The sequence below is a fragment of the Hyla sarda genome, chromosome 6 (genome assembly GCF_029499605.1).
Source record: "Hyla sarda isolate aHylSar1 chromosome 6, aHylSar1.hap1, whole genome shotgun sequence".
Classification (NCBI taxonomy): domain Eukaryota; kingdom Metazoa; phylum Chordata; class Amphibia; order Anura; family Hylidae; genus Hyla; species Hyla sarda.
The window spans coordinates 196,018,210-196,043,789 of record NC_079194.1 but is presented as its reverse complement, the minus strand read 5'-3'; the positions used below and the strand labels follow the sequence as shown (position 1 = coordinate 196,043,789).

General features: G+C 42.6%; 1 protein-coding gene across 8 annotated transcripts in view; it reads right to left on the bottom strand.

Annotated features, from left to right (window-relative positions):
* The window catches only part of WWOX (WW domain containing oxidoreductase), a 1,139,839-nt gene that overhangs the window by 663,289 nt on the left and 450,970 nt on the right, over nt 1-25,580 (bottom strand). The window contains exon 10 of one of the 8 annotated variants that reach the window (XM_056526121.1): nt 22,929-22,958. The exons of the other annotated variants lie outside the window; for them this stretch is intronic. Within the exon in view, the coding sequence (XP_056382096.1) occupies nt 22,944-22,958 (15 nt within the window). The 3' untranslated portion in view covers nt 22,929-22,943. Of the gene's footprint in view, nt 1-22,928; nt 22,959-25,580 lie in introns of those variants that run through there. 8 annotated transcript variants of the gene reach the window in all.

Here is a 25,580-nt window from a genome sequence, read left to right as displayed (position 1 = left end):
AACAGGCCCGGAGTGTCAAAACTGGCGCTCCTGGGCTTTGGCATTATCTAGGCTGGGGAGGGCCAGTAACAATGGTCCTCGCACACCCTGGTAACGTCAGGCTGTTTATGCTTGGTTGGTATTTGGCTGAGAATAAAAATGGGGGGAGTCCTATGCTTTTTTTTTTTTTGCATAAAAAATAAAATATAAAAAGAAAAAAAAATGAATAGGGTCCCCCCTATCTTTACTCTCAGCCAAACACCAACCAAGCAGCAACAGCCTGATGTTACCAGGGTGGGCAAGGACCATTGTTACTGGCCCTCCCCAGTTTAAATAACACCAGCCTGTTACAACCTAGGCTCAGGAGCGCCATTTGACGCATTGACGCTCCGGGCCAGTTGGTACCGACTCTTCCCAGCACCCCTGTGGCGAGTGACAATCCCTGACGGCTCCTCTTCTGAGCAGTGTAAGGGACGTCACCGCTGCTATGGCCACTTTCACCTACTGTGGCTGCAGGAAATGACTTTGTGGTAGCTTGGGGGGTGTTGGGTGAACAGGGGTGATGCTGAGTAGTGTTGCAGGGCCTAGCATTAACCCTTGATTGTCGTGATGCCAGGGTGCGGGTTCCTCTGTATATATATATCCTACCACCACCCGTCCCAGGAACGATAGGGAGGAATAAACGATTGTCCACAGCCGGAATTGTAATAAACTTGAAATAACTTTACTGCAGATTTTATGCAGGATGCAATTAACAACAGTCTTTACAAGAGGACAAGTATTTAGGCTCCTCACAGGTTGGCTGGGACTTTGTAGGAAATAAGCTTTGATTCCTTTCTATACGCTGTTGTACTGGATTTAGGGGTATGTTTAGGTCCAGCAGTCACGTAGGATTAGCGGGATGGAGTTGGATTAAACTCACAGTTTAGAAAGGTGCGGAAGTGGTAGGCTTCAGGCCTAGATTGTCTTGCAAAATTGTACGGAGCTGTTACTGCTTTTTCAGCGCAGGAACAAGAGAGAGATTATTGGCTAAGAGCACCCTTATATCTAAAGGGGCAGGATCAAAGCTTATTGGTTCCCCAAACCTGTCAGTCCTAGTACAAAGGATTCTGGTTACATCATGTGACCTCATTACATGACCCTAAAGGTCCTTAACCTTAGCATAATGGAATTAATAAATATCACATGACCTAAGGTCCTGAACATTACTTATACCATTAGAAAATATATTACTTATATACATTTTTAAAGACATTATGAGGTGACTAGAGGCTAACCCACCAAGAGAGCCCTATCAGCACGGAGGAACTCTGACTATGGGGACCCACGACTAAGGTATGGGACCATGTCCAGTACCGGGACACCACAACTTCCCTTACGCCACTCATAAGAGAAGCTGGCAGGGATCGTCACTCGCCATGCTTTCAATGCTTTACAGGCACCACAGTCCCAGAAGACCCGCAGCCTGAACCTGAGCCTGCTGGAGCGCGGCCAGGTGAGGTAAAATAAAATAAAATAAAAAGCCAGGGAGAAAGGGGGTGAAAAGCCGGGGAGAGCTATGATAGATGTCATCCCACACAGCCGCACAGTCTTTTTTTAATCCCCTACTGTAATATCAAAGTTCCTGCTGGGTCCCGTGATTGGCTACTCGGTCCCAGCCAATCATGGGACCCAGCGTGAAATGTGAAATTACAGTAGGGGGATAGAAAAACTCTGCAGCGCTGTGGTTTGTTAAAAGGAGCCCCAGACTGGCATCACTCTGGAGCTGCCCGGGCTCCGTCATATTTTCTACCCGCTACCCTCTCTTCTAATGACGGGGACACTGCTGTCTCCCACCCAAGCCCACGCTGCACATCTCCCGCCTGCTAAAAGACTACATCTCCCAGCATGCCCTCACTGTATGTGCCTGCTGGGAGTTGTAGTCTTGCAACAGGTAGCAGACAGATGGCAGATGTGTAGCGTGGGCAGGTGGGAGACATGGGGGGAAGTAAAGCAGTGTCTCCGTCTTTGTAAGGTTAGCGGGGAGAAAATATGACGGAGTCCAGGTGGCTGCAGAGTGATGCCAGCCTGGGCTCCGTTATAGGGTTGTAATATATTTCCCACTGGAACTGTGATCATGGCTGCCAGCAGGAAAAATAAAATCTGCCCTCCAAAGCCGTTTTGTAAGCCAGGACTGGGCTTGCTTACATTTACACTATTTTGGAGGCGTTGCAACTTTTTGTGTGAATTTAATTCACTTTCGTAAGCTCTTTTGTAGCTTTTTTGTGTGTAAAAATTTGCTTAGGTGCTTAAGCGACTTTTTGTGCGACTTTTGTAAGCAAAAAAAGCGTTCCTCTGTGTATATATACAGAGTTCTAAATCCCTTGATAAATGTCCCCCATGGTGATCAGAACACGTCGACTGCTATTATCCGGAGCCGGGACCTCATGAATCATGGCAGAAGTCAGTGAGCACACGGCAGTCAGCCATTAACTCTTTAGATGTCGTTATCAATACTGATCCCAGCAACTAAAGTATCTGTAGTGCTTAGGGGGACTCAATAGACCTCCCCTTCCAGTTAGACTAGGCCTTCAGTGTGACAAGGCTAGGGCTTTACCGTGACCCACAAGTGGCCGTTACCCACCAGACACTATCTATCTTGGTTGAATTGTAACATGTAGTGAAAAAGCGGGATTAGATACAGCTCATTGTCTCCCATGAATGTCTTTTATCTCTAAGGAGCCCCAAAAAAAGATTAACATATTTTTACTACTCTGGAGCTCTGGAGTACTGGATCCTATCCACATGGGAATTTACCTAGAGTTGGACTTCCTTTGCTGTTGCATGTAGTGTTGCATGTCCTTCAGGGGGGGGTCTGATGATTAAAGATGGCAGAGGTCTCCCCTGGGCACTCTAGTGACTAAGTTAGGGCCGGCACCACCTATAGGTGAGGTAGGTGCCGGACCTAACTTAGTCACTGATATACTTACATTTTGGCCATGAAACGTTATGCTCTCTACTCCTCTTATGGACTTATATAAAAGGGACAGGCTCTTTATATGTCATATGAATGGGCCCGAGTGTTCCAATGAACAACCCTGTCTGTTTCCTCAGGCATACAGACATTATAGATATTAGTTGCAACAGAGGAAATACCTGACTGGTCATTGCTTACCCTGGAAAAATCTGCTGTTTGCCAAGAGCAAGGGGGGCGATGAAAAAACATTTTAGAGAGATTGGGGGAGATTTATCAAAACCTGCCCAGATGAAATGTTGCCCATAGCAACCAATCAGATTACTTCTTTCATTTTGCAGGGGCCTTGTTAAATATGAAAGAAGCGAGCTGATTTGGTTGTTATGGGTACTGGGCAAATTTTCTGGACAGGTTTTGATAAATCTCCCTCTGTGTCTTTAAAGAACCCTTTGGGGGCTACTTGTTCTAATAACTAATGGCCGGCAGCACCTGTTTTTCACACATGGTATGATCTGGCATGAAGACTAGCATGCTCAACCTGCAGATTTAAACCTTTCTCATTGTTGTGTGTTTCCATTTACTACTTATACTTTCTATCTTATCTAAGCCCTGAAAAAACTAACATCCCTGCAGAAAAAACATATAAAATTAGTGTTTTCTTAATATGCATCCACAACATTATCCATCATTCTTCATATACTCTACCCTGCCAAGCGCATGTAGCATCATAACGTCTGCGATATTAAACCCCGGTGGGAATCCAGTTTATACTCTCATTCAATACAAAGCTTTGCTTGTAGTAAGGAGCATATAAAATGAGATAAGTAGTTCAATTTAAAAATGTCATTTAAAAGGATTTAAAAATGCCTTAGAAGATGAATACACTGAGTTTTATTCTCTCCATTAATGAGCAATAAAACAAGAATGGTATCCGCAATAAATACTGCTGTTATTTTTCGTAAGGACCTTTATTAAAAATGTTACAACTTGACTTTTTTTCCCCTCACTTGTGGGTCCTGTATACAAGCTGGAAATTGATTCCCCTTTATGCACGTCTAACTTGCTTTACCTTTCAATTTATAGCCTCTTCTAAACAATTTCATAAATCAGCTACTATAGGCAATATCCGACTTCTTATTGATTCCATTCCTATCTCTGGGGGATGTAAGCGATTTTGAATAACAAATGTTAAATATTATAAAAGGCCAAAAAAAAAAAAGAAATGCTGGCATTTATATTTGTCTACGCACCATAAGCACTTGTAGGATCAAAGCCTGATGACAGAAAAATATTTGTTTAGTTTTCAACTAGGTATTTAAATGTTTTGCTACAGCAAAAAATGTGTAAAGACTATAGAATGTGGCATACAAAGACACATGGTATAGGCTACTAGTGAAGTCAAGAAATTGTAATATTGGAACAATGTCTTATCCTAAAGAACATTTCGAGACTATATAATGTACAATTAGAATACATACACCTGTGCTAGACTGGCCATCGGGCATTTGTTGGGTGGGCCAGCCCGATCCTGGGGCCGTCAATATACCCCCGCATCATTTAAAGAAAATAAAACAAATGCAGCTCTGGCCACTCTCCACCCTGCAAGGCCCCGTTTTCTGGTGGCGCTGAAGGGGGCTTTGCTCTGGGATGATCCCCAGGCCCCAAGTAAAGTGAGTCGGAGAATGGACACTGCCACTTAAACAGCAGAAGACGTCGCTCACAAGCACCTGATGTCACAGTCCCCGCCTTGATTGCTCCGCAGGAAGAAGACATCCCGCTGCTGCAGCATCCCCACAAGGGACACAGTAGGGGGGAAGGGGTGTCCAGGGAAAGGAGTATGGAGGATCACAAGGGTCGGCGCGGAGGGCAGTGGAAGCGGAGTATGGAGGATCACAGAGGGGTGGGGGTTGGCAGAGGATTATGGGGGATCACAGAGGGGGTTGAGGGGGGTTAAGGCAGATGAGCATGGAGGATTATAGATGGGATGGAGAGGAAAGGGGTGTGTGTGTGGAAGAGGAGTATGGAAAATCACAGAGGGATCTGGGCTGGGGGGTGGCAAAGTAGTATGGAGGATCACAGGTGGGTCGGTGGAGATTTGCATAGGAGTATGGAGGTGGGGTCAGGGGGTGGGGGTGTTGGCAATGGAGAATGGAGGATAACAGAGAGGTCAGAGGAGGCAAAAAAAAAATTGGAAAAAAAGGGGTCTGGAGGAGGACTTAGGAGCTCGGAGGAGGAGGAGGACAGAGGGTCTGGAGAAAGAAGAAAGTTGGGTCTGGAGGAAAAGTAAGTGGTCTGGTGGGATTTAGCGCTCACCCACACTGTGGACATTCTGCTGGTAGAATTCCGCTGTGTAAATCCGCTTGCAGCAGAGTCCAATTGTTTTCAATTGGATTCTGCTGCTCTGTGCATACTGTGGAATTGCCACAGCGGAATTGATTTGGCATAATGGACATCCGCCCAAAGAATGAACAGTGAAGAGACAGTGCATGTCTGCGTGGTCCTACTGCTGATGACTTTGGGGCACCTACTGCAAGCAGAATTCTGCTGACTGAATGTCTGCAGTGTGGACGAGTTTTAAAGGGGTACTCCGCCCCTAGACATCTTATCCCCTATCCAAAGGATAGGGGATAAGATGTCAGATCGCCGGGGTCCCCCTGCTGGGGACCCCGGGGATCGCTGCTGCAGCACCCCACTATCATTACTGCACAGAGCGAGATCGCTCTGCACGTAATGACGGGCAATACAGGGGCCGGAGCATCATTACGTCACGGCTCCGCCCCTCATGATGTCACGGCCCAACCCCAGCCAATACAAGTCTATGGGAGGGGGCGTGGCGGTTGTCACGCCCCCTGCCATAGACTTAAATTAAGGGGACGGGCTGTGATTTTATGAGGGGCGGAGCCATGACATCACGCTGCTCCGGCCCCTGTATAGCCCGTCATTACGCACAGAGCGAACTCACTCTGTGCAGTAATGATGGCGGGGTGCCGCAGTGGCGATCCCCTGGGTCCCAGCAGCGGGACCGCGGCAATCTAACATCTTATCCCCTATCCTTTGAATAGGGGATAAGATGCCAGGGGTGGAGTACCCCTTTAATGGTCTGAAGCAGGTGGGGAAACATGTCTGTAGGGACTTAAGGGTTTGAGGAAGGACAGTACAGGGGTGGGATTCTGCCAAACAGAGAAAGTAGTGTGTGGCAGTGTTATTTTAAGGAGGCATGATGTCTGACAGGGTTATATTTTGGGGGCACAGAGTGTGGCAGGGTTAAATATAGGGGGCATAATGTGTGGCAGGGTTATAATGATTATTGTCTTTATTTAGAGGATAAGGATGGACTGTCAAAGTGAGGAATGAATGATATCCGGGCATCTGACTCTGCAGAGGAAGATGTAGCTGGAAGGATTCAAGGCATCTGGACCAAATGAAGAATTAAAAAAAGGAAAGACAACAGAGAAGTCATGTGAGCCAATCATTGTACAGTCTGCCTGTTTCCCATTACTGCTGAAGTCACTTGTAAGTTCTGCAGCGATGAGTGAAACTGTACCAAAATCTGCAGCTCTGCAGCTGTGACCTACTCTGATGAGTCACAATGAATTCAACATTTTATAAGGGTGACCAAGTGTTTCACTTACCTGGGGAAGAAATGGCCCCTGGACACTCTTTGGGAAGAAGGGATACATCGTGATGCTCTAGGCTACATTCTGGAAACCTCATGTGATTTAAATGGAGGTTACTATGACATACATTACCGCTGTAAACATTGTTGCAAGGCCAAAAAAAAAAAACTCCTTCCTGGAATGGTATTCCTTAAAGGGGTACTCCACTGGATAACATTCTTTTTTAAATCAACTGGTGTCAGAAAGTTAAACAGATTTGTAAATGACTTCTATTATAAACTCTCAATCCTTCCAGTATTTATCAGCTGCTGTTATGATCCACAGGAAGTTCTTTTCTTTTTGAATTTCCTTTCTGCCTGATCACAGTGCTCTCTGCTGACACCTCTGTCCATTTTAGGAACTGTCTAGAGCAGGATAGGTTTTCTATGAAGATTTGCTCCTACTATGGACAGTTGCTTAAATGGTCAGGCAGAAAGGAAATTCAAAAAGAAAAGAACTTCATGTGGATCATACAGCAACTGAGAAGTACTGGGAGGATTAATATTTTTTAATAGAAGTAATTTACAAATCTGTTTAACTTTCTGGCACCAGTTGATTTAAAAGAAAATGTTTTTGAGTGGAGTACCCCTTTAATGGCACTGGCCATTTCAGCAGGATAATGCACACTACCAGACTGCAAAAATTGTTTAGGAATGATTTGACATGTGTGACAAAGATGAAAGGGGTATTCCAGGAATTTTTTTCTTTAGCTTTTTGTGTCAATATTGCCAAGCTATAATACTGTGTAATATGCTTCTATTACCTCTGTGTGTTGCTTTGTCCTGCTTTCATGCAGGGGTCCCACACCTGGAATCTGCCGCTTGTTTTACAAGGCTAAAGTATGTCACAGATGTACTTTAAACAATCTGCTGCACAAACATTTTGGGGGGCAGGTGCTCAAGTAAAAAAAAAAAAGGGCACTACCATAATTATTAAGCATTAAAGGAGAACTCCGGAATATAAAAATTGTCCCCCATACTGCTGGCAGTAAAAAAAATAAAGATGTACATACCTTCCTCCGCTCCCCCTGGACCTCCGGGAACAGTCTCCCGTCTCTGCCGCGATCCTTTTCCTGGTTGCCGGTGGTTGGCGATTCATACTGCGCTCAGCCAATCACTAGCCGCAGTGAAGTCCCGACTCGGCCGGCAATAGGCTGAGCGGCAGTGTGAGAACGCGTCAGGACACAAAATTCTTCACTATACCGGCACCTGCTGCCGGGGCCGAAAACATCACACTGCCGCTCAGCCTATCGCCGGCCGAGTCGGGACATCACTGCGGCCGGTGATTGGCTGAGTGCAGTATGACTCGCCGACCACCAGCAACCAGGAAGAGGATCGCGGTGGAGACCGGAGCCGGTTACCGGAGGCCCCGGGGAAGCAGAGGAAGGTATGTACATCTTTCTTTTTTTACTGCCGGCAGTATGGGGGACAATTTTTATATTCTGGAGTTCTCCTTTAAAGTAAATTTGTCAGCAGTTTCGTGGTAGAAAAACAGCTTACAGTCCTAAATAGCCAAAAAAGGTTAGTTGTTTACTTTGCATGACTGAGAAAACACCATTTTAACCCCTTAAGAGATTTTTTATTTTTGCACTTTTTTTTCCCTCCTTAATCACATCCCTCAAAAATTATTTGTGAGGCAAAATTAAAATAACAAATGCCATTTTGCAACTTTTCAGGGCTTCTGTTTCTTCTTCTGTCTGGTGAAAATGCCATGGTATTTATATTCTGTTGGTTCATACTATTAAAATTATACCCCATTTATATAGGTTTTGTTTTATTCTACTTTAAAAAAATTAGAACTTTTTGTACGAAAATTTGTATGCTTAAAATTGTCCTCTACCGCTCCCCTTTATTTTATTTTTCCGTATATGGTGATGTATGAGATGATTTTTTGGCTGTGATCTGTAGTTTTTATCGGAACCATTTTTGTTTTGATGAAACAAATACGAATAAACATCTGTGGAGGAAATTCCACCATGTGCACAGTGCAGCACAATCCTACTGAAATGAATGGGACTGCGCTGCAGCTGAATGTCTGTGCGGAATAATCCATCATAATTCCATGTGGATATTCTGCTGTGTAAACATGGCCTTAGAGAGGTGAGGGCATAAGGGGAGATTTATCAAAACCTGTGGAGAGGCAAAGTTGCCCAGTTGCCCATAGGAACCAATCAGATCACTTCTTTCATTTTGCACAGGCCTTGTTAAGAATGAAAGAAGCAATCTGATCGGTTGCTATGGGCAACTTTGCCTCTCCACAGGTTTTGATAAATCTCCCCCATAGAGCAGTGTTTAGTCCCGGACAGCCGTTGTCTGGGCATGCTGGGAGTTGTAGTTTTGCTACAGCTGTAGTCACCCTGGTTAGGAAACACGGACATAGAGGTTAAAGGGTGTGAGGGCATGGAGGCTGAGGACAAGGGAAAATATGGAGGTTAGGAGGAAAGATGACATAGAACAGAGAGCAGGGGTATTCAACTGGCGGACCACGGTCCAGCTCCGGACCGCGGACGCTAGTCATCCAGACCTCCGGGAGGATCTCTCCTTATTCATTTGTATATGGCCCGGATCGAGGGAACACTGTGTCCCTGCCCAGTGTTTCTCCTGTGATGCAGGTGGCGCGATTAGCGTTGCCTGCATCATCTGCTCTGGACAGGCCTGACTAGAAGAGGCCAGAGCGGCGTGGGACCTGAGACGGGGGACAAAGTTCTCAGGTAGAAATTTGAGTTCTCCCATGTGTGACTCTCCAGTTATTGTAGAACTACAGCTCCCATCATGACCTTCTGTCTGTGCATGATGGAAGCTGTAGTTTGCAACAGCTGGAGAGTCACAGTGGCAAAGTTCATGTAGGGGCACAGTGGCATCCTTAATTCTGGGGGCACAGTGGCATCATTAATTCTGGGGGCACAGTGGCATCATTATTTCTGGGGGCACAGTGGCATAATTAATTCTGGGGCACAGTGGCATAATTAATTCTGGGGGCACAGCGGCATCATTAATTCTGGGGGCACAGCGGCATAATTAATTCTGGGGGCACAGTGGCATCATTGATTCTGGGGGCACAGCGGCATAATTAATTCTGGGGGCACAGTGGCATCACTAATTCTGGAAGCACAGCGGCATCATTGATTCTGGGGGCACAGTGGCATCCTTAATTCTGGGGGCATAGTGGCATAATTAATTCTGGGGGCATAGTAGCATAATTAATTCTGGGGGCATAGTGGCATAATTAATTCTGGGGGCACAGTGGCATAATTAATTCTGTGGCCAAAGTGGCATAATTAATTCTGTGCGGCACAGCAGCATCATTAATTTTGGGGACACGGTGGCATCACTAATTCTGGGGGCACAGTGGCATCATTCATTTTGTGAATTCAACTAGAGAAAAAAACAGACATGGTCGCACATCCACAAAATGCACCTTGATCTAATGCTTCTCAGCAACATTTATTAAACTAACAGCATAGCGTGTGGCAGTAATATTGCAGTGGAATGTGTGTGTGGCAGTAATATTGCAGAAGCATAGTGTGTGACAGTAATATTGCAGGGGAATAGTGTGTGGCAGTAATATTGCAGGGGAATAGTGTGTGGCAGTGATATACCAGGGGCATAGTATGTGGCAGTGATATACCAGGGGCATAGTATGTGGCAGTAATATACCAGGGGCCCAGTGTGTGGTAGTATTATATTCAGGTCAGACATCCTCCAAACTTCAGTCGCTTGTTTGCTCTTTTCTTCATGGCACTGAGGCCGCTAGGTGTGAACTAGGCCTTAGCCTACAGCTCTTTACCAGATGGCAGACCTGGATGAGCGGAACCCTCACTAAAAATTGTTGAGTACCCCTGACATAGAGTTTAATGGGGTGAAGGTATGGAGGCACAAGATAAGTAGGATATGGAGGCTAAGAGGGGTGAGGGTCATGGAACAGTTTTTTTTTTCAACCAATGTGCCTCCAGTTGTTGCAAAACCACAACTCCCAGAATGCTTAGTCAGGCAAATGCATGCTGGGTGTTGTAGTTTTGCAACAGGTTGAGGCACACTGGTTAGGAATCACTGGCATGGAGGATATGGAGGCTGAGGAGTGAGGACATAGGCTACTGGGGATGATAGAACATGGAGGCTTTACCAAGGTCTGTACTTACCACCTGAAGCCTCAGCAATGAGCCCCCGCCCATCCCCCACTGTGTAGTGCTGTGGTGGCCTCTAGTTCTGTGTATCAGGAGGAGGAGCCAGCCAGCAGAGGAGCAGATCGCTGAGCTCAGGCAAGTGCAGAACAAGTTGTTAGGGCACCAGTGGGCAGAGGGATTAGATGGGCCAGGGCTGGAGACCCGTATTGACCCTATGTGTGCACGTCCCTGTTGCTGGTAAGATCTTGGTGCCAGATACAACAGGACATCCCCAAAGACCTTGTGGAATTCATGCCTCTATTGGCCAGGCCTGTATAAGGCAGATGGTTTTAATATTATGGCTTTTTGGCCTATAGGTCAATTAAAGAGTACCTCTCATGGTCTTGTTAAATTTTATAATCTTATGTTATATAACACGGCCCTGTGTGAAATTTTATGAGTAAGAGTTAACTCATAAAATTGTTCAACATTTTTAGCTGAGGTATTTGAGGACTGGGAACTCTATTATTTTACAAATGTTATAATCCTCTCAGTTCACTGCTACCATCATGGTAAACCCCCTGCCTTTATTTTGATTCTTTTTTAGTTTTCTACCTTGATATTGCTCTGTATTTTCTGCTCAGTCAGATTCACAGACTGGGAAGGGGCGTTCCTCAGCAGGCGTGACATCATCTGAAGCCATACAGGGGAGAACTTCCTCCCTCACTCTGCTACACACAGCCCAGAGCATATCAGTGTGTGAGATGAGCTATGATTGGCTAAGGCTGCACAAACAGACCCCTCAGCACTCCAGACTGCATTTCCTGATTTTGGACTTCTGCCAGGCCAGCAGGAGTCCAAAGTCTTTGCAAAAGAAGTGGGAAAATGTGCTCTGGACAAGTAGGGAGACACGTAGTGGCAGCTTTTTTAAACACAAATAAAACATAGAAAACTTCATTTTTTTTAAACAAAGTTCATTAGAAAGATTATTTATTTATAATAAGGAGTGCAATAGCAAAAAATGAGAGTGCCCATTTAAGTAATATTCTGTCAATCTACTCATAGGTGTCAGATAGAAAAGTTTGTAAAACTCACTTTTAGGGTAAAACAAATTTTTTAGGGGCAACCCAAGATGAAATATTAACCATACCCTGCTTTATTCTGCTTCCTGGTCTTCTAAAACTCTACATACTATTTTTCTGACTACTGTATTGAAGAAATTTTGACGTGGCTATATTAACAACTTCATGTATAAAGTGGTTAGGTTACAAAACATGGAGGATGCAGAACACATAACATAGATTTAATTACCAGGGTGATGGGGGGGGGGGGGGGGGGACTAAAGAGCTGCTAGAAATTCAATTAAAGGATTTATGCAAAGGTTTGCTGGGTTTTCATATGCAGTTACTGCCTATATAATGAGCTTTTCATATTAAAAATCAATAGGTAATCTACAGTGGAAGATCATCCCCTTAAATACATTTTTGAAATCAATTTGAAAAATAGTCCATCAACGGCGTTGACTTCTGCTGCTTCGATTAGTCTAAGAGCAATATTTAGATTGTCGGGCGTGCTGCCGAATAGCTATGCCTGGATTTAGCTTTCAAGTGGTTTATATGCTGCGTGCCCTGGATAATCACACTGATTCATGAGTGTGTACAATTGATAAATAATTAATTGGGCGAACAAGGAAAATAGAGAAACTGGAATTATAGCTCAGTCCCTTAGTGCTCAGTGGCTTATGTCTCGACTGCTTTAGAGGGGAAAACCCAAAGCCACTTGCGTTTACAGAGCTGTGATCTTTATGCTGGAAGGACCGAATTCACATACACAACAATGCTATGGAACAAACCACTAGTATCAGACCAAAGCATGGTGTAGCCGATCCATCTACTCTTTTAGAAACTAAAGTTAATGTTTCAAGCAAGTTTATACTCATGTCTGGTGCAAAACAAAGGGCCTGCAGTCGTAATTCCTAAACCAATTCTCTTTATCACAAGTTATTAAATAGGCACCATCAGAATAAAAAAATAAATATATATATATATATATATATATATATATATATATATGTTCAACATCTTGGCAAAACATTAAACAGGCACTGTCATTTATACAAACTGCATAGATCAATAGTAAATAGATCTATGCAGTAAACAGAAGAAACTTTGTAATGTATCTTATAAGACAACAACTTTTCTTCCTCCTGTTATCAAGCATCTTCCTTCTCCTATGAGATTGTATTCCACTCTGAAAATCTAATCAGCTCAGCACTGTCCAGTGTCTGCGAGACAAGTCAATACAAATCTATGGAGGAGGAAGCTCCACCCACCAGCTCTGAGAGAACTGCAAATTACAGATGCAGCCTGTAAAGCAGAAACCTGCTGAAAATACCATATTCAGATTATATAATGCCCAGAAATATGGGTGCTCCTTATATATACACACACAGGGCAGCTTATCCTGAAAAGTCATCTAAAATGGCAGGTACGCTTTAAAGATCCAAATATAGTTAATAAAATGTTTCAATATCCTTTTTATAGATACCATGACTTATAAAAAAAAGACCACTAGGGGTCCACATACTATCCACAATACAATCCTGTCCGGCTGCTGAATCATCTTTGTCCCAGCTGAGGCACAAGCTGGAACAAAGTCCAGGAAGTGTGGGCAGGATTAGCACTCTTTTGTGCTCACTCCTGTCCTTTCTATCGTACTCCTGTCTGAAAAAATGAGAGAAGGGGGTTGCCAAAGGGAGTGAAAAGACACGACACAGCAGATTCAGGGATGAAGTGAATCCATGTGGGTGATGGCATACTCAGTGCTTGCCTTGGACATGTTCATTCCTAAACAGTGGATTTCAGAGGGAGCAACAGAACAGAGAAATTTGCAAGCCAAATACAAAAGCTACACATAATAATAAATGTAAGGCATCTGTGTGACCTAATGAGTAACATATTCTCACCCTTGAATAGCAATAATGTAAATTATTATCTATATAATTCAAATATTATTCAATAACTAGCTTCTTTATATATCTTAAAGGAAAACTGTCAGCCTGTTCACCCACTCTAAACTGTCAGCCTGTTCACCCAGACTAAACCCAATACACTGGATTATAGTGTGGGTGAAAAGGAGTCCAACGAGGAGTCACTTACTTAAACATGCTCATCAAGTCCTGAGATATTTTTCCCAGAATATCATGCGCATGGGGTGGAGCTTCGCTGGCTCAAGTTACATATTCATTGTCTGTGACTCCACTTCACTAGGACGTTGAGTCACATACAATGAATACATAAATTGAGCCAGCGAAGCCCCGCCCCCTGTGCGCGATTCACTGAATTTAGCAGAGGATCTTCTGGGGGACATATTTCAGGACCCCGGACATATTTAAGTAAGTGACCCCTCGTTGGACTCCGGTTCACCCACACTATACACAGAGTATTGGGTTTAATGTGGGTGAACAGGCTGACCGTTTTCCCCCTGCAATTGAAAAAGGGAGCTGTGACTCCCGAAACGCGTCTTGCTTTATTCATTTATTTTCTTTGATTTCTTTATGCTTTATGTATAAATAAATGATTTACTTTATACCTATACCCATGACTTTGGCTAATTCCTTGGAAGCGCCACAGCAGCAGTTTTCTACATTTTCTGCATTTCTTTTATAGAAGTCAGAGCTCCAGCTGGCTAGTATTGAGCATAAACATAGTTAACAGTCTGGCTGCAGGATGAGAAAGTATCTGCATGGAGTCAGACTGACTAGAGTGGCTATGAGGCCTACTGCAGGGCCTAACCATGATTGGACAATCGCAAGATTCTGGCTTCAACACAAAAACTGAAGAAGCAGTTTTACAAAAAAACAAACAAACAAAAAAAAAAAAAATGCTGTATGCGACAGCATCATTACTCATAGTTTCTCTGCATCATAGTAAAACGTTAATGACATTATAAAATGGAATTATCAAAAATGGAGACAAGAGATGATTTAAAGAAGTACTCCACTGGAAAACTACTTCTATCTACTTCTATTTAAAAATCTTAATCCTTCCAATACTTATCAGCTGCTGAAGAGGAACTTCTTTTCTTTTTGAAATTCCTTTCTGTCTGACCACAGTGCTCACTGTAAGATGGACAGAGGTGTCAGCAGAGAGCACTGTGGTCAGACAGAAAGAAAATTCAAAAAGAAAAGAACTTCCTGTGGAGAATTTAACAGCTGATAAGTACTTTTTATGGAAATCACATTGTCTCTGCTAACAGAAACTTAAAAATGACAAGTTGCAGCAGCTGGTTATAAATCAAGCGATAATGTGGCTTAAATAAGGAAGCAGAGGTCTTTCTGATAAACGCATATGCTCTGAACTTTATAAACTCCTTTCCATGAAGCCATTTATCAAGAGCAAACTTTTGCATTATTTAAAGTTCTCAGGCAGCGTTCCATTAGAATAAATCAGAGATTAAAGATCTGCTGCTAAATGTTAATTTATTCATTCTATTTATTGGTCTTAAAGGGTAAGCTCCACCCCTTCCCAAAAACTGACTTAAGGAGAGGTTGTGAGGTGACTGTGAGTGAGGAGACATGCCAGGCTGTGGCACTTGGGTAGCTAGGCACCACCTCCTTCACACTTGGCTGACAAATCAAAAGGTGATATTATAAGTTTGGCAAAGAGGAACATTACAGATTGATTTTATATTCTAAGGCTATGTTTACACTACGGAATGTCCACACTGAACATCTCCATGGACAATCTGGAGACTGCGGGACCACACTGGTCCGGACAGGAGTTTGCCATCTCATAGCCATTGCATTAGGAAACATCTGGCACGGAAATTCTGCTATGTGCGCAGCACAGCAAAATCTCGTTGAATTCAACGGGACTCTGCTGCAGCGGAATCTCCATGCAGAATTCCAAGTGGAAAACCTTGTGGAAATTTCAATGTGTGAACAAAGCATAACAGCTATCCAATGGTGTCTGCAGCTCTAAGCAAAAATAGTTAAAGAGAAACTCCAGAACTTTTCTTCTTATCCGCAACCCACAGGATAGGGCATAAGAGTCTAATCACAGGGGGTCACACCACTAAGAAACCACCGACCCTGCAATCTCCTTCCTGGTGCCGTGGTGGTGTTAACATTTGTGTTCAGAACATCAGCTATCCTCATGCATAGAATAGTAGTGGTCAGCATGAGTAATCGTGTATCTCTGGCTCTCTCAAAAGTGTATGGAAGGCCATATCCACCACTGCTACTCCGTGCACGAGTGGCACCAGGCAGAAGATTGCGGTTGGACCCCTTGCGATCAGACACTTATCCCCTATCCTGATCCCATTTCCCCTTTTTAAGATTCCCTATAAAGGAAGTCACATTCACTTTCCCATATCCTCTGCAGCTGTTGTTCTGACACTCTTGGTCCCGAACTCTCATTGCTAATTCCTTGCACCTGTGACACGTCAACCCCAAAGGAACAAAACAAAACTGGGGAGTTGTCACAGCCCCACACCCTTTAACTCTGTAAAAACATACAGAATTATTTGTGGATCTTTGACATCTAGAAATACAAGAGGCTGATTGAGGTACACATTTACATTAAAGAATAACTCCAATTACACTCCAGCAGCAAGATATCTCTTTAAATCTCCTGACCACTTCGTAGTTCAACACTTGCCAGAGACTACAGAGATCAGGATACAGATTTACTGGAAGTCCCATAAACTTGCATAACACTTCAGAGAGATTTGTATCCTAATTGCTGAAGTCTTGGCCTATGAAGTTGCTGGGAAATTTAAACAGATATTGTAATACCAGAGTGTGACTGGAGATAGGCTTAAAAGGGGTACTTCATTGCAGAACATCTTATCCTCTATCCACAGGATCAGACACTTATCCCCTATACTGTAGATAGGGGATAAGATTTTCTGCAATGGATTACCCCTTTAAGAGGGTTGTCTGGTTTAGAAAACCTATTTACTATTAGAAAATTCTGAGAGCTACCTCTTCGGCTCAATACTTCACACCAGTGTTTTGTTAGAAAGTATAATGGCCGACATTTATCATTGTCTTTAGACTGTTTTTTGTGTCTAGAAAAGGAGCAAAAAAGGCGCAAGCAGGGTTTTTTTTGTGCCTTTTGGTTTACCCATTTCTGCTGATTTTGAGTTGCAATCCACATTATATAGAAGGGTTTTATCAACTGCTCCTTTTTGTGAAAGGACGACAAAAAAAAGGTGCAAAGCCACTGAAAAGTCTCTAAGACTACACCAGTCCAGACTTAGCTTTTTGGTGTATGTGAAGAGAGAAATTTCAGAAAATGTGACCTCCACAAAATGTATCAAATGCTTTGTGACCATTTAATAAATGTGGTGCTCCTACACATTATCAGCACACAAAAAAAGGTGTAAAAAAATTCTTCACTTACACTACAATGATAAATGTCGGCCATTGAGTGTGAGTACTACACATTTATAGACCATCTATATAAGTTTATAACCCCTTTAACTTGCATCATAAAAAGTTTCATTAAATAACAGCGGAGAAACCAAATACATATAAGTGAACTATAATTTCATATTCCCCATGTGTGGCTTTCGATTTCAACAACTGAGCCTTGTAAGAGGAACTTACATGGTGATGAACATCTCCAGAAATGAAAGAGGAAGAAAACAAAAGTCAGTAAAAATAAGCAACTGCATGAACTGGAGCTCTTATCATTTCTGGAGAGACATCGTTTTACTGGATCCAAGAAAAGGCTGCCAAACAAACAAATCTATGTAATGAGATATTAGAAAAACTTGGCAGGGGACTCGAGATGAACTTTCAGAGCATGTCCACAGCAAATAAACCTCCAAGGAAGCAACTGAGAGTTATATGGATGCAATGAAAGTTGTAGGTTCACCAATACTGAACTGTATAAAAAGAAATTCCCAAGTCATTCATATGGTTACTCCTTTTCAATGCTGTAGTCTCAATCTATACCCATGTTTAACTAAAAAATGTGTGTATGTGTGGTATAAATCTGCTTTGCTCTCAGAGCTCTGTTTTCTATCTGTGAAGGACCATGTTTATCGATTGTCAATGCTGAAAATCTGTCCCGATAATGATTACCTAAAAACAAGTGTACTACATGCTGTAAGGTGACCTTCTCTTATGCTGTGCTCCTCAGTCCCTGAACATAGTATTATACAGTAATGCTTCAAGAGTACCTGTCACTTAAAATAAAATAAAAAGTTTAGGCATGTCTTCCTAAAAATTGTGAACAAGCTACAGCCTACAATGCAACCTCACGCGAGCTCCGGCTTGACTCAACATTAAGCAGGTGACATTGGTGACACAGAGGGAGAGTTATGGGTTGAGTGCTGCAAGTTTCTAATATGTTTCCATTGTAGTACATTTATTATTATTAACATAAAAACAATAGAACTGCAAGACTCAAACCAGAAAATGGCAGCTTGATTCTTCTATTAAAGTAAAACTGTCAGCCAGTTCACCCACACTAGACCCAATACACTGGGTTATAATGTGGGTGAACAGGAGTCCATACCGGGGTCACACAGGGAGCCCCGTACTTAGCATATTCATTACCTTCAACTCCATGTTCTAGTGATGTGAAGTCACATGTCCCGTGAGCGCAGCACTCCGTCTGCAGAGTCATGAGGATTTTACAAGCTGGGTAAAATCTTTAGGCGCATGCGCTCTGCAGAAACAGGTGCTACACTCACTGGACATGTGACTCCATGTCACTAGGATGTGGAGTTGAAGGTAATAAATATGCTAAGTACGGGGGCGGGCTTAGGACGTTCACTCCGGGATGCAGAGGCAGACGGTCGGAGGGGGCCCCAGCTTCAAAGCACGATCCTTGGACCAAAGAGCGGAACTTTACAGGGGAATAACTCTCCCGCCAGTGGACAAAAAAATGTGAGTGACCCCTGTATGGACTCCTGTTCACCTACACTATAACACAGTGTATTGGGCTTAATGTGGGTGAACTGGCTGACAGTTTTCCTTTAAGCTTTTCAATCAGGTTTCTCAACCCTTTGCAATCCTGTGCCCCTCCTCTTCATGACACTGTCAAAAAGAGTCAAAGCATAAAGGACACTAAAATGATATGCCCTCATCTATGACATGTCAAACCGTTTTTAAAGTGATGAGTACACTTTAAGGCAATCCAGTAAAATCCACACAATTACATATTGCAAATTGATAAATACCATATTATTGCCTTCACTGCCTTCAAAACTAAATGTGTCATGATTTAATTCTGAATCCTAGATTCTGATCTATTAAAGGAAATCTGTCACTAGTGTTACCTGCACTAACCTGTCAGTACCAACAGATAGTGCAGGTGACACTAATTACAATGGTACTCACCTTATCCCGTTCCATGGTGGGGATCTCCGGTAATCTTTGCCGTTAAGCTTCAGCTCTGGCCAGCTTTGGGCACGGGCGGAGTTTAGTGATGTCACCGCTACTGTTCTCTAGCAGAGGGACCCAGCAGGGAGCAGCAACGGTGACGTTACTAAGCTCCGCCCATGCCCCAGCCACTGCTGCTCTCTGCTGGGTCTCGCACAGCAGTGACGTCACTAAGCTCCACCCATGGCCCAAGTCGGTTGCTCAGAGCTGGAGCTAATGGCCAAGATTACCGAAGATCCCCACAGAATAGGACAAGGTGAGTACCGTTGTCATCAGTGTCCCCTGCACTCTCTGTAGGTACCGACAGGTTAGTACAGGTGACACTGGCGACAGATTTCCTTTAACACCTTAAGGACAGACCCATTTTATACCTCAATGACCAAGCCTTTTTATAAATTAATTTGATTGGGTCTCTTTACATGGTAATAACTTTAGAAGGCTTTTTCTGAGCTGAGCAATTCTGAGATGGTTTTTTCATGACATATTGGACTTTATATACAGTAAGTGGTACATTTTTGTTAACACATGCAGCATTTTTTGTAAAAAATCCAAAATATTGTGATATATAACTTTTACATTTTTTTCCAACGACATTGAGAGAGGGCTTGAGTACTTTTTATTGGTATCATTTTTTGTGATTTACAGGTGGGTCCCGCTGTCGATCTCGTGTGCTGCCCGCTCCCCGTCAACACCATAGATGCCATAATCAGGATTGATCACAGCATCTATGGGGTTAATGCTGCTGGGATCAGTGCGCATCCCAGCACGTGAACATGTCGGGTGCTGGTGTTGGGTCTATAATATTCTGATATATTGATCGCTATATCTATACTCATATGCCTTTATTAAATGCTATTTGCTATTGCTAAATATCGCAAAAGAACTTTCCTTAATTCAAAACATTTCCCTTTGCCCGTAATTAAGACTAGAACCTTGTGATGGAGTCTGTGGATACAAGAAGTCTAAACATTGGGCTTTGTGGAGGGATGTAAAAATCTCAAGCTAGAGACCTTGCAACATAAGTGACTTATGCTACGCCATGCTCAAACGACCAATCAGCATATAACACAATGATTTGATGCATAGTTTTACCCTCCCCTTTTTGTCAGACTGTAAAAACTAATGTGATTTCTGGATAATAAACAGAACTCCCTGGAGTCAGTACCGAGGAGGGAATTTATACCAACATTGTCTGGTGTGAATTTGCTTGTGTCGACACTCGGCAAAATAGCACAGCGGTAGTCACTCACAGTTTAAGGCCTCACCTTAAGGAATCCTTAACACTGGGATGTATGCATATGTTCTATAGCGGGAAGGGGTTAAGACTGACAGTATACAAATAAAAATGTTTCCACAAGTCATATAAAATATAACAAAATTTGTTTTAAACATAAGTTGTATGTTGGGATTATTAGATTTATCTCCTACAATGAGCCAAAAATAGCTTTAAGATTGTCCATAAGCACGCACGCATTGTTTACGAAGTTTCTGTACGCTGAGTAGACTTTGAACATGTGTTTTTGCTGTATATTACGCCCTGGTGCGCTAATACATTTACGCTGTGCATCCTCTAGCTACTCTACATATATATCCTGATCCTATAAAGATAGCTGCAGCATACAGATAGAGCAGGGAAGGGAGCAGTGTGGGTGCTGCCAGATGGCATCTAATAGGACATAATGTCATCCTAGTTCACAGGAACTCAGTTGACTCAGGCCAGACCACTTACTGAGACACATAATATATTAATATATTAATCAGAGAGCTGCACTATAAACTTTGTGATGTATCGAAATCTGTTCTCATAGGTGGCACAGTAAGCTGGGTGGCATGCTAGAGTAGCAGCTGTAAAAGAGCACTGTAGCTTTAAAATTGCAAAGACAAGACTGAGCCTTAAAATCTATCACTCCTAAAGCATATAATAATTCCATCTTTAAGTAGCATTATTGGAAACGTTTGCAAGTAATCCAATGTAGGATCAGCAGAATCATTCAGATTAGAGTGATATTTAACAGCTTAGTAAACATAACTACCACTACAGAAATCCAGAAATATGAAAGTAAAGGTGCAGTGACACCTGTAATATATCTATATGTAATATATGTTTTGGCAAACAAATTGGTCGGAGATATCAGCTCACTTGGCCTTAATCAAGAATTTTAGTAGCTATAAATTATACAAATTGCAGTATTGAATAAAGTTTCACATACATTGTGTCTGGTCCCCCAATATTCTTACTACTTTCTGCTTCAGAGGCAAGTGCTCAGTGCAGGACCTGCCCAATCAGTCTATTACTGGCTGCAGTTATGTGCTGCCTCGGTTAGTGATTGGCTGAGCAAACGAGACCTGCTACGAGCGGTCATCTCGGAAGCAGGAAGAAGACAGAAGATCAGGGGATGGGTTGGAGCTAAACTGTAAATGTGGGGGACCCGAGGGGGGACTGGGGCTAAGTATACCTTTTTTTTTCATTTATTTATGTGTCCTTAAAGGAGATCCCAGTGAAAAAGAACTATCCACAGGATAGTGGGATTAGTAGCTGATCCCAGGGGGGTCCGACCGTTGGGCCCCCTGCAACAGCCGTGACAGGACCCAGCTCTTAGTGAGGAGCACATACTGCAGCGTGCACACGCTCCATTCATTACTATGGGAGCACCAAAAAGTACAGTTGTGGATAGGGGAGAAGTTCTTTTTCGCCAGAGTACTCCTTTAACCCTTGCTAAATTTGCTAATCTTACAAATGCTCATTTAGACTGTTAACATATATGGTGGAACTTATTATAATTGTGATTATAATTAGAAAAACAACATGACTAAACACCATCATACACGTCACAAAAACTCTCCTATAGAGCGGCTGCAATTATCAACAAATGCCAACTATAAGTGTAGTTTCAATGCTACCGTCATATTTTCTGGCCCATATTTCTGTAACTGTGCCCACCATGTAACAAGTAAATATAATGATTAGAGGAGACAGGAATATTTATTTTTTCCCCCCTAATCTTTGAAAACCCAGGCAGACGAGAGGGCCCAAGAAGCAGATCATGTTAATGAAGACATTCTCCTTGCTTTTCAAAGCAACTCTACAGATGACATTAAAAGCGTTGTGAGCCGTTCCATCTTTTTGAAGTCCATAAACACTAAAGTAGAACAATGAAATTAGTGCCTTTGATCTCTGCACAGTCAAAAGTCTTTGCAGTTTGTTTTAATCTACTCGATACATTAAATTACCTGCAAACTACAGTAGGCTTGTCTTGATTTTTTATAACATATTAAAATACAGATTTCATTAACTGAGATAGGTGGCAGCTGATGCATCGGCAGCTCCAAGGTTCTCAGACACTATGTCTTGTCAGAATGAGAGCGGATCAAAGACCTTAATGGACAGAGATTTGCAATGCATGCATTATTAATGGAACAGACAAATATATACATTTATCTGGCCATTTGTTTTTGGTTTTTTTCTATTCGACTTGCAATGTCTTACTAGAGAGTCCTGTACATCACCAGACATTTTAAGGTTAATAATTTGCAAAGAATTACAAAAATATTCTAATATTTGTTAATAACTTTATCAGCAAATTCTTGCTAACAAGCTAAAGTACTTTCAGGGACTTGTACTTTTCTTTCAATCAGTATTCTTTTTTTATCTTTTCACTGGTGCATTCGACAAAATGCTTCTTACCAGAAGGTGGAGCAACAGCTAGGATTGGGAATCTCTGACTACACAGGAATATGCCTGGTGTTCTACCCTGGTCTTGCAGTTCATTCTGACCAGCACAAGCAGGTTTACTCACATCCATTCATGATTTTTCACGTTACATGTCATAGAGCAAAAGACACCTGCTGATGATGTCATTGGGCTTTAATCTGTAATGTCAAAGAGGGAGTACACTTGGAACCAGTGATCCAAACCTCAGCAAACACTTTTATTGTTTTAATGCAACTAAAATAAAAACAACTGAATAAAACAAGCTTACCATTCTTTGTAGGCCTATGTGCCTTCATGGTTTTTAATTTATAAAAAAAAAACTCTCATTCCTAGGTCAGATTTAGAAGAACAAACTTCAAATGTGCCAGATCACAGTAACTGAGGCTGCTTCATAAATCTGGCACATCTGTAGACTGTCTGGTTTGTTTGCAATGTTAGGGTACGTTCACGCGTACGCAGATTTGATGCACAGGATTTGATGCACAGGATTTTCTGCTGCAGATTTCAATGTAAACTAAATGACTCAGCACAGCTTCTAATTGGCAGTTACAAATCCGGCGCATCAAATCTGCGCAGGATCCTGTATGTGTGAACGTACCCTTAAACTGTACTCCGCCCCTAGACATCTTATCCACTATCCAAAAGATAGGGGTTAAGATGTCTGATTGTGTGGGGTCCAACTGCTGGGGAACCCGCAATCTCAGCTGTGGCACCCCAGACATCCGGTGCATGGAGCGAACTTCACTCCGTGCCGGATGACTGGCGATGCGCGGCGGAGGCTTGTGATGTCATGGCCACGCCCCTTTAATGCAAGTCTATGGGAGGAGGGGTTACATCCGTCACGCCCCCTCCCATAGACTTGTATTGAGAAGCCGTGGCCATGACGTCACGAGCCTAAGACGCTGCACCCAACGCTCTAAACAAAAGCATGGTGCGGCAGGGAGATTGCATGGGTCCCTTTGGATAGGGGATAAGATGTCTAGGGGTGGAGTACCCCTTTTAGTTTTAGTTTACACCATCAGTAGGATTCTTTCAGGCAACTGTAATGCACTAAAATTTTGGCACATCATTTTGGAGCATGGCATGTTATGCCATAACCCCTTTCCTCCCATACCATGCTCCTCTTGTGGAAGGCCAATCCCCCTTGTCCTTTTTTCCTTTCTCTTTTTTGGCACATGCAGCATAATAAATTAGTCAACATTATGGCGCATCAGGTATAGTAAATGTGGGCCACTGTGTTTAGTCTTGCAGTCATGTGTTACACTTTTCTACTGTTTATAGGATTAAAAAAAGAGGAGGCAAAAAGATGGGAGTAACACTACTTACATAGGTGCTGCAGACAAAAATTTGTGCATTTTCAATAAAGATTCACAATCATTTATTATTTTAGTTGCTATGCTATATTATTATCTGACTGGAGGGAGTCTGACCACTGTGACCCCTGCCTATTTCAGGGACACAATGGCAGTAGTACTAGAAAGACCATTTTAGTCAATGGCAGTCCACTAGTGGGGCATATTGAAGTGACATGCTGTCAATATCTGTGATGAGGCATTCCCTTGAGTATGGTTCGGTCACAGTACTGTCATGACTGGTCATCCATATAATGGGTGGTTACCGCCACATATCAATAACCAGCTTTAATGCCTTTAGGAGTTAGGTTCATGGACATTTACAACTGCTTCATATTAACCAGTGAACTTTCTGCCCTTGTTTATGAAGAGAGGTCAAATGAGTCCATTTATTAACGCCCTTGGAGCCATAGCCGAGACACCCTCACAGTGCACCTCACTCATCATTAACTTATTATTAAATCATGAAACTTGTGTTTTGTATCCTTCCTTTTCATAAAACCATTTAAAAAAAGGTCAATAGGTTTAAAAAGGGGAAAATGTAACCACAAAAGTGTCAAGCCAATGTTTTATTGCCGCTCTCTTACTTGATTGTGTATTTGACATTGTATTTTAGAATTCATACTTACTAAAAGGAAACCGACCAAGAACACTTTGCCAGGTTGTGACTAGCTGCTTATTGATTCTGATGTGCTCTGATCCACATCATCTCATATACAATAAGCCATTTACAGTGTTTCTTTGTGCAATGAGCTATGGGCTAAAAGGCTTAGACTTCAACTCTATTGAAGAAACGGTAATGAAATGGTACATCAGTAGACAATAATACAATGATGAGATAACGCTAGGACACAAGTGTCAATACTGCAAAAGTACACGGAGACCATGGCTAAATTATCTACTAGATGAAACAAACGTGCAAAGCTATTCTAAATGAAAAGATTATATAACATATATGTACTACATATGCACACGCTATATAACATTTATGTATTATACAGTTATCCCTCAACTCACAATGGCCTCAACATACAATAGTTTCCACATACAATGATCTTTTCTGGACCATTGTAACTTGAAACCAGACTCAACATACAATGTTATGGACAGTCCAGATCTGTGAAACATGTCAATGGCTGGAAGAACCGACCAATCAGAATGGGCATTTCACTGGTAAAATACTTGTATTACTTAAGTGTATGCACTGACTGGTGTCTGGTAGCGCCCCCTAAAGTACAGGGAGGTAATACATGTTCTGTACTCTTTACCTGTGCCAGGATTTGCTGCTCCTTTGGACACCAGGTGAGGGCGGCTCCATGTTACTTTTTAGGACACTGTATACTGTACAGGACCCTGAAGAAGCTTCTGTCCTCTACATAGACCAGCGTTTCCCAGCCAGGGTGCCTCCAGCTGTTGCAAAACTACAAC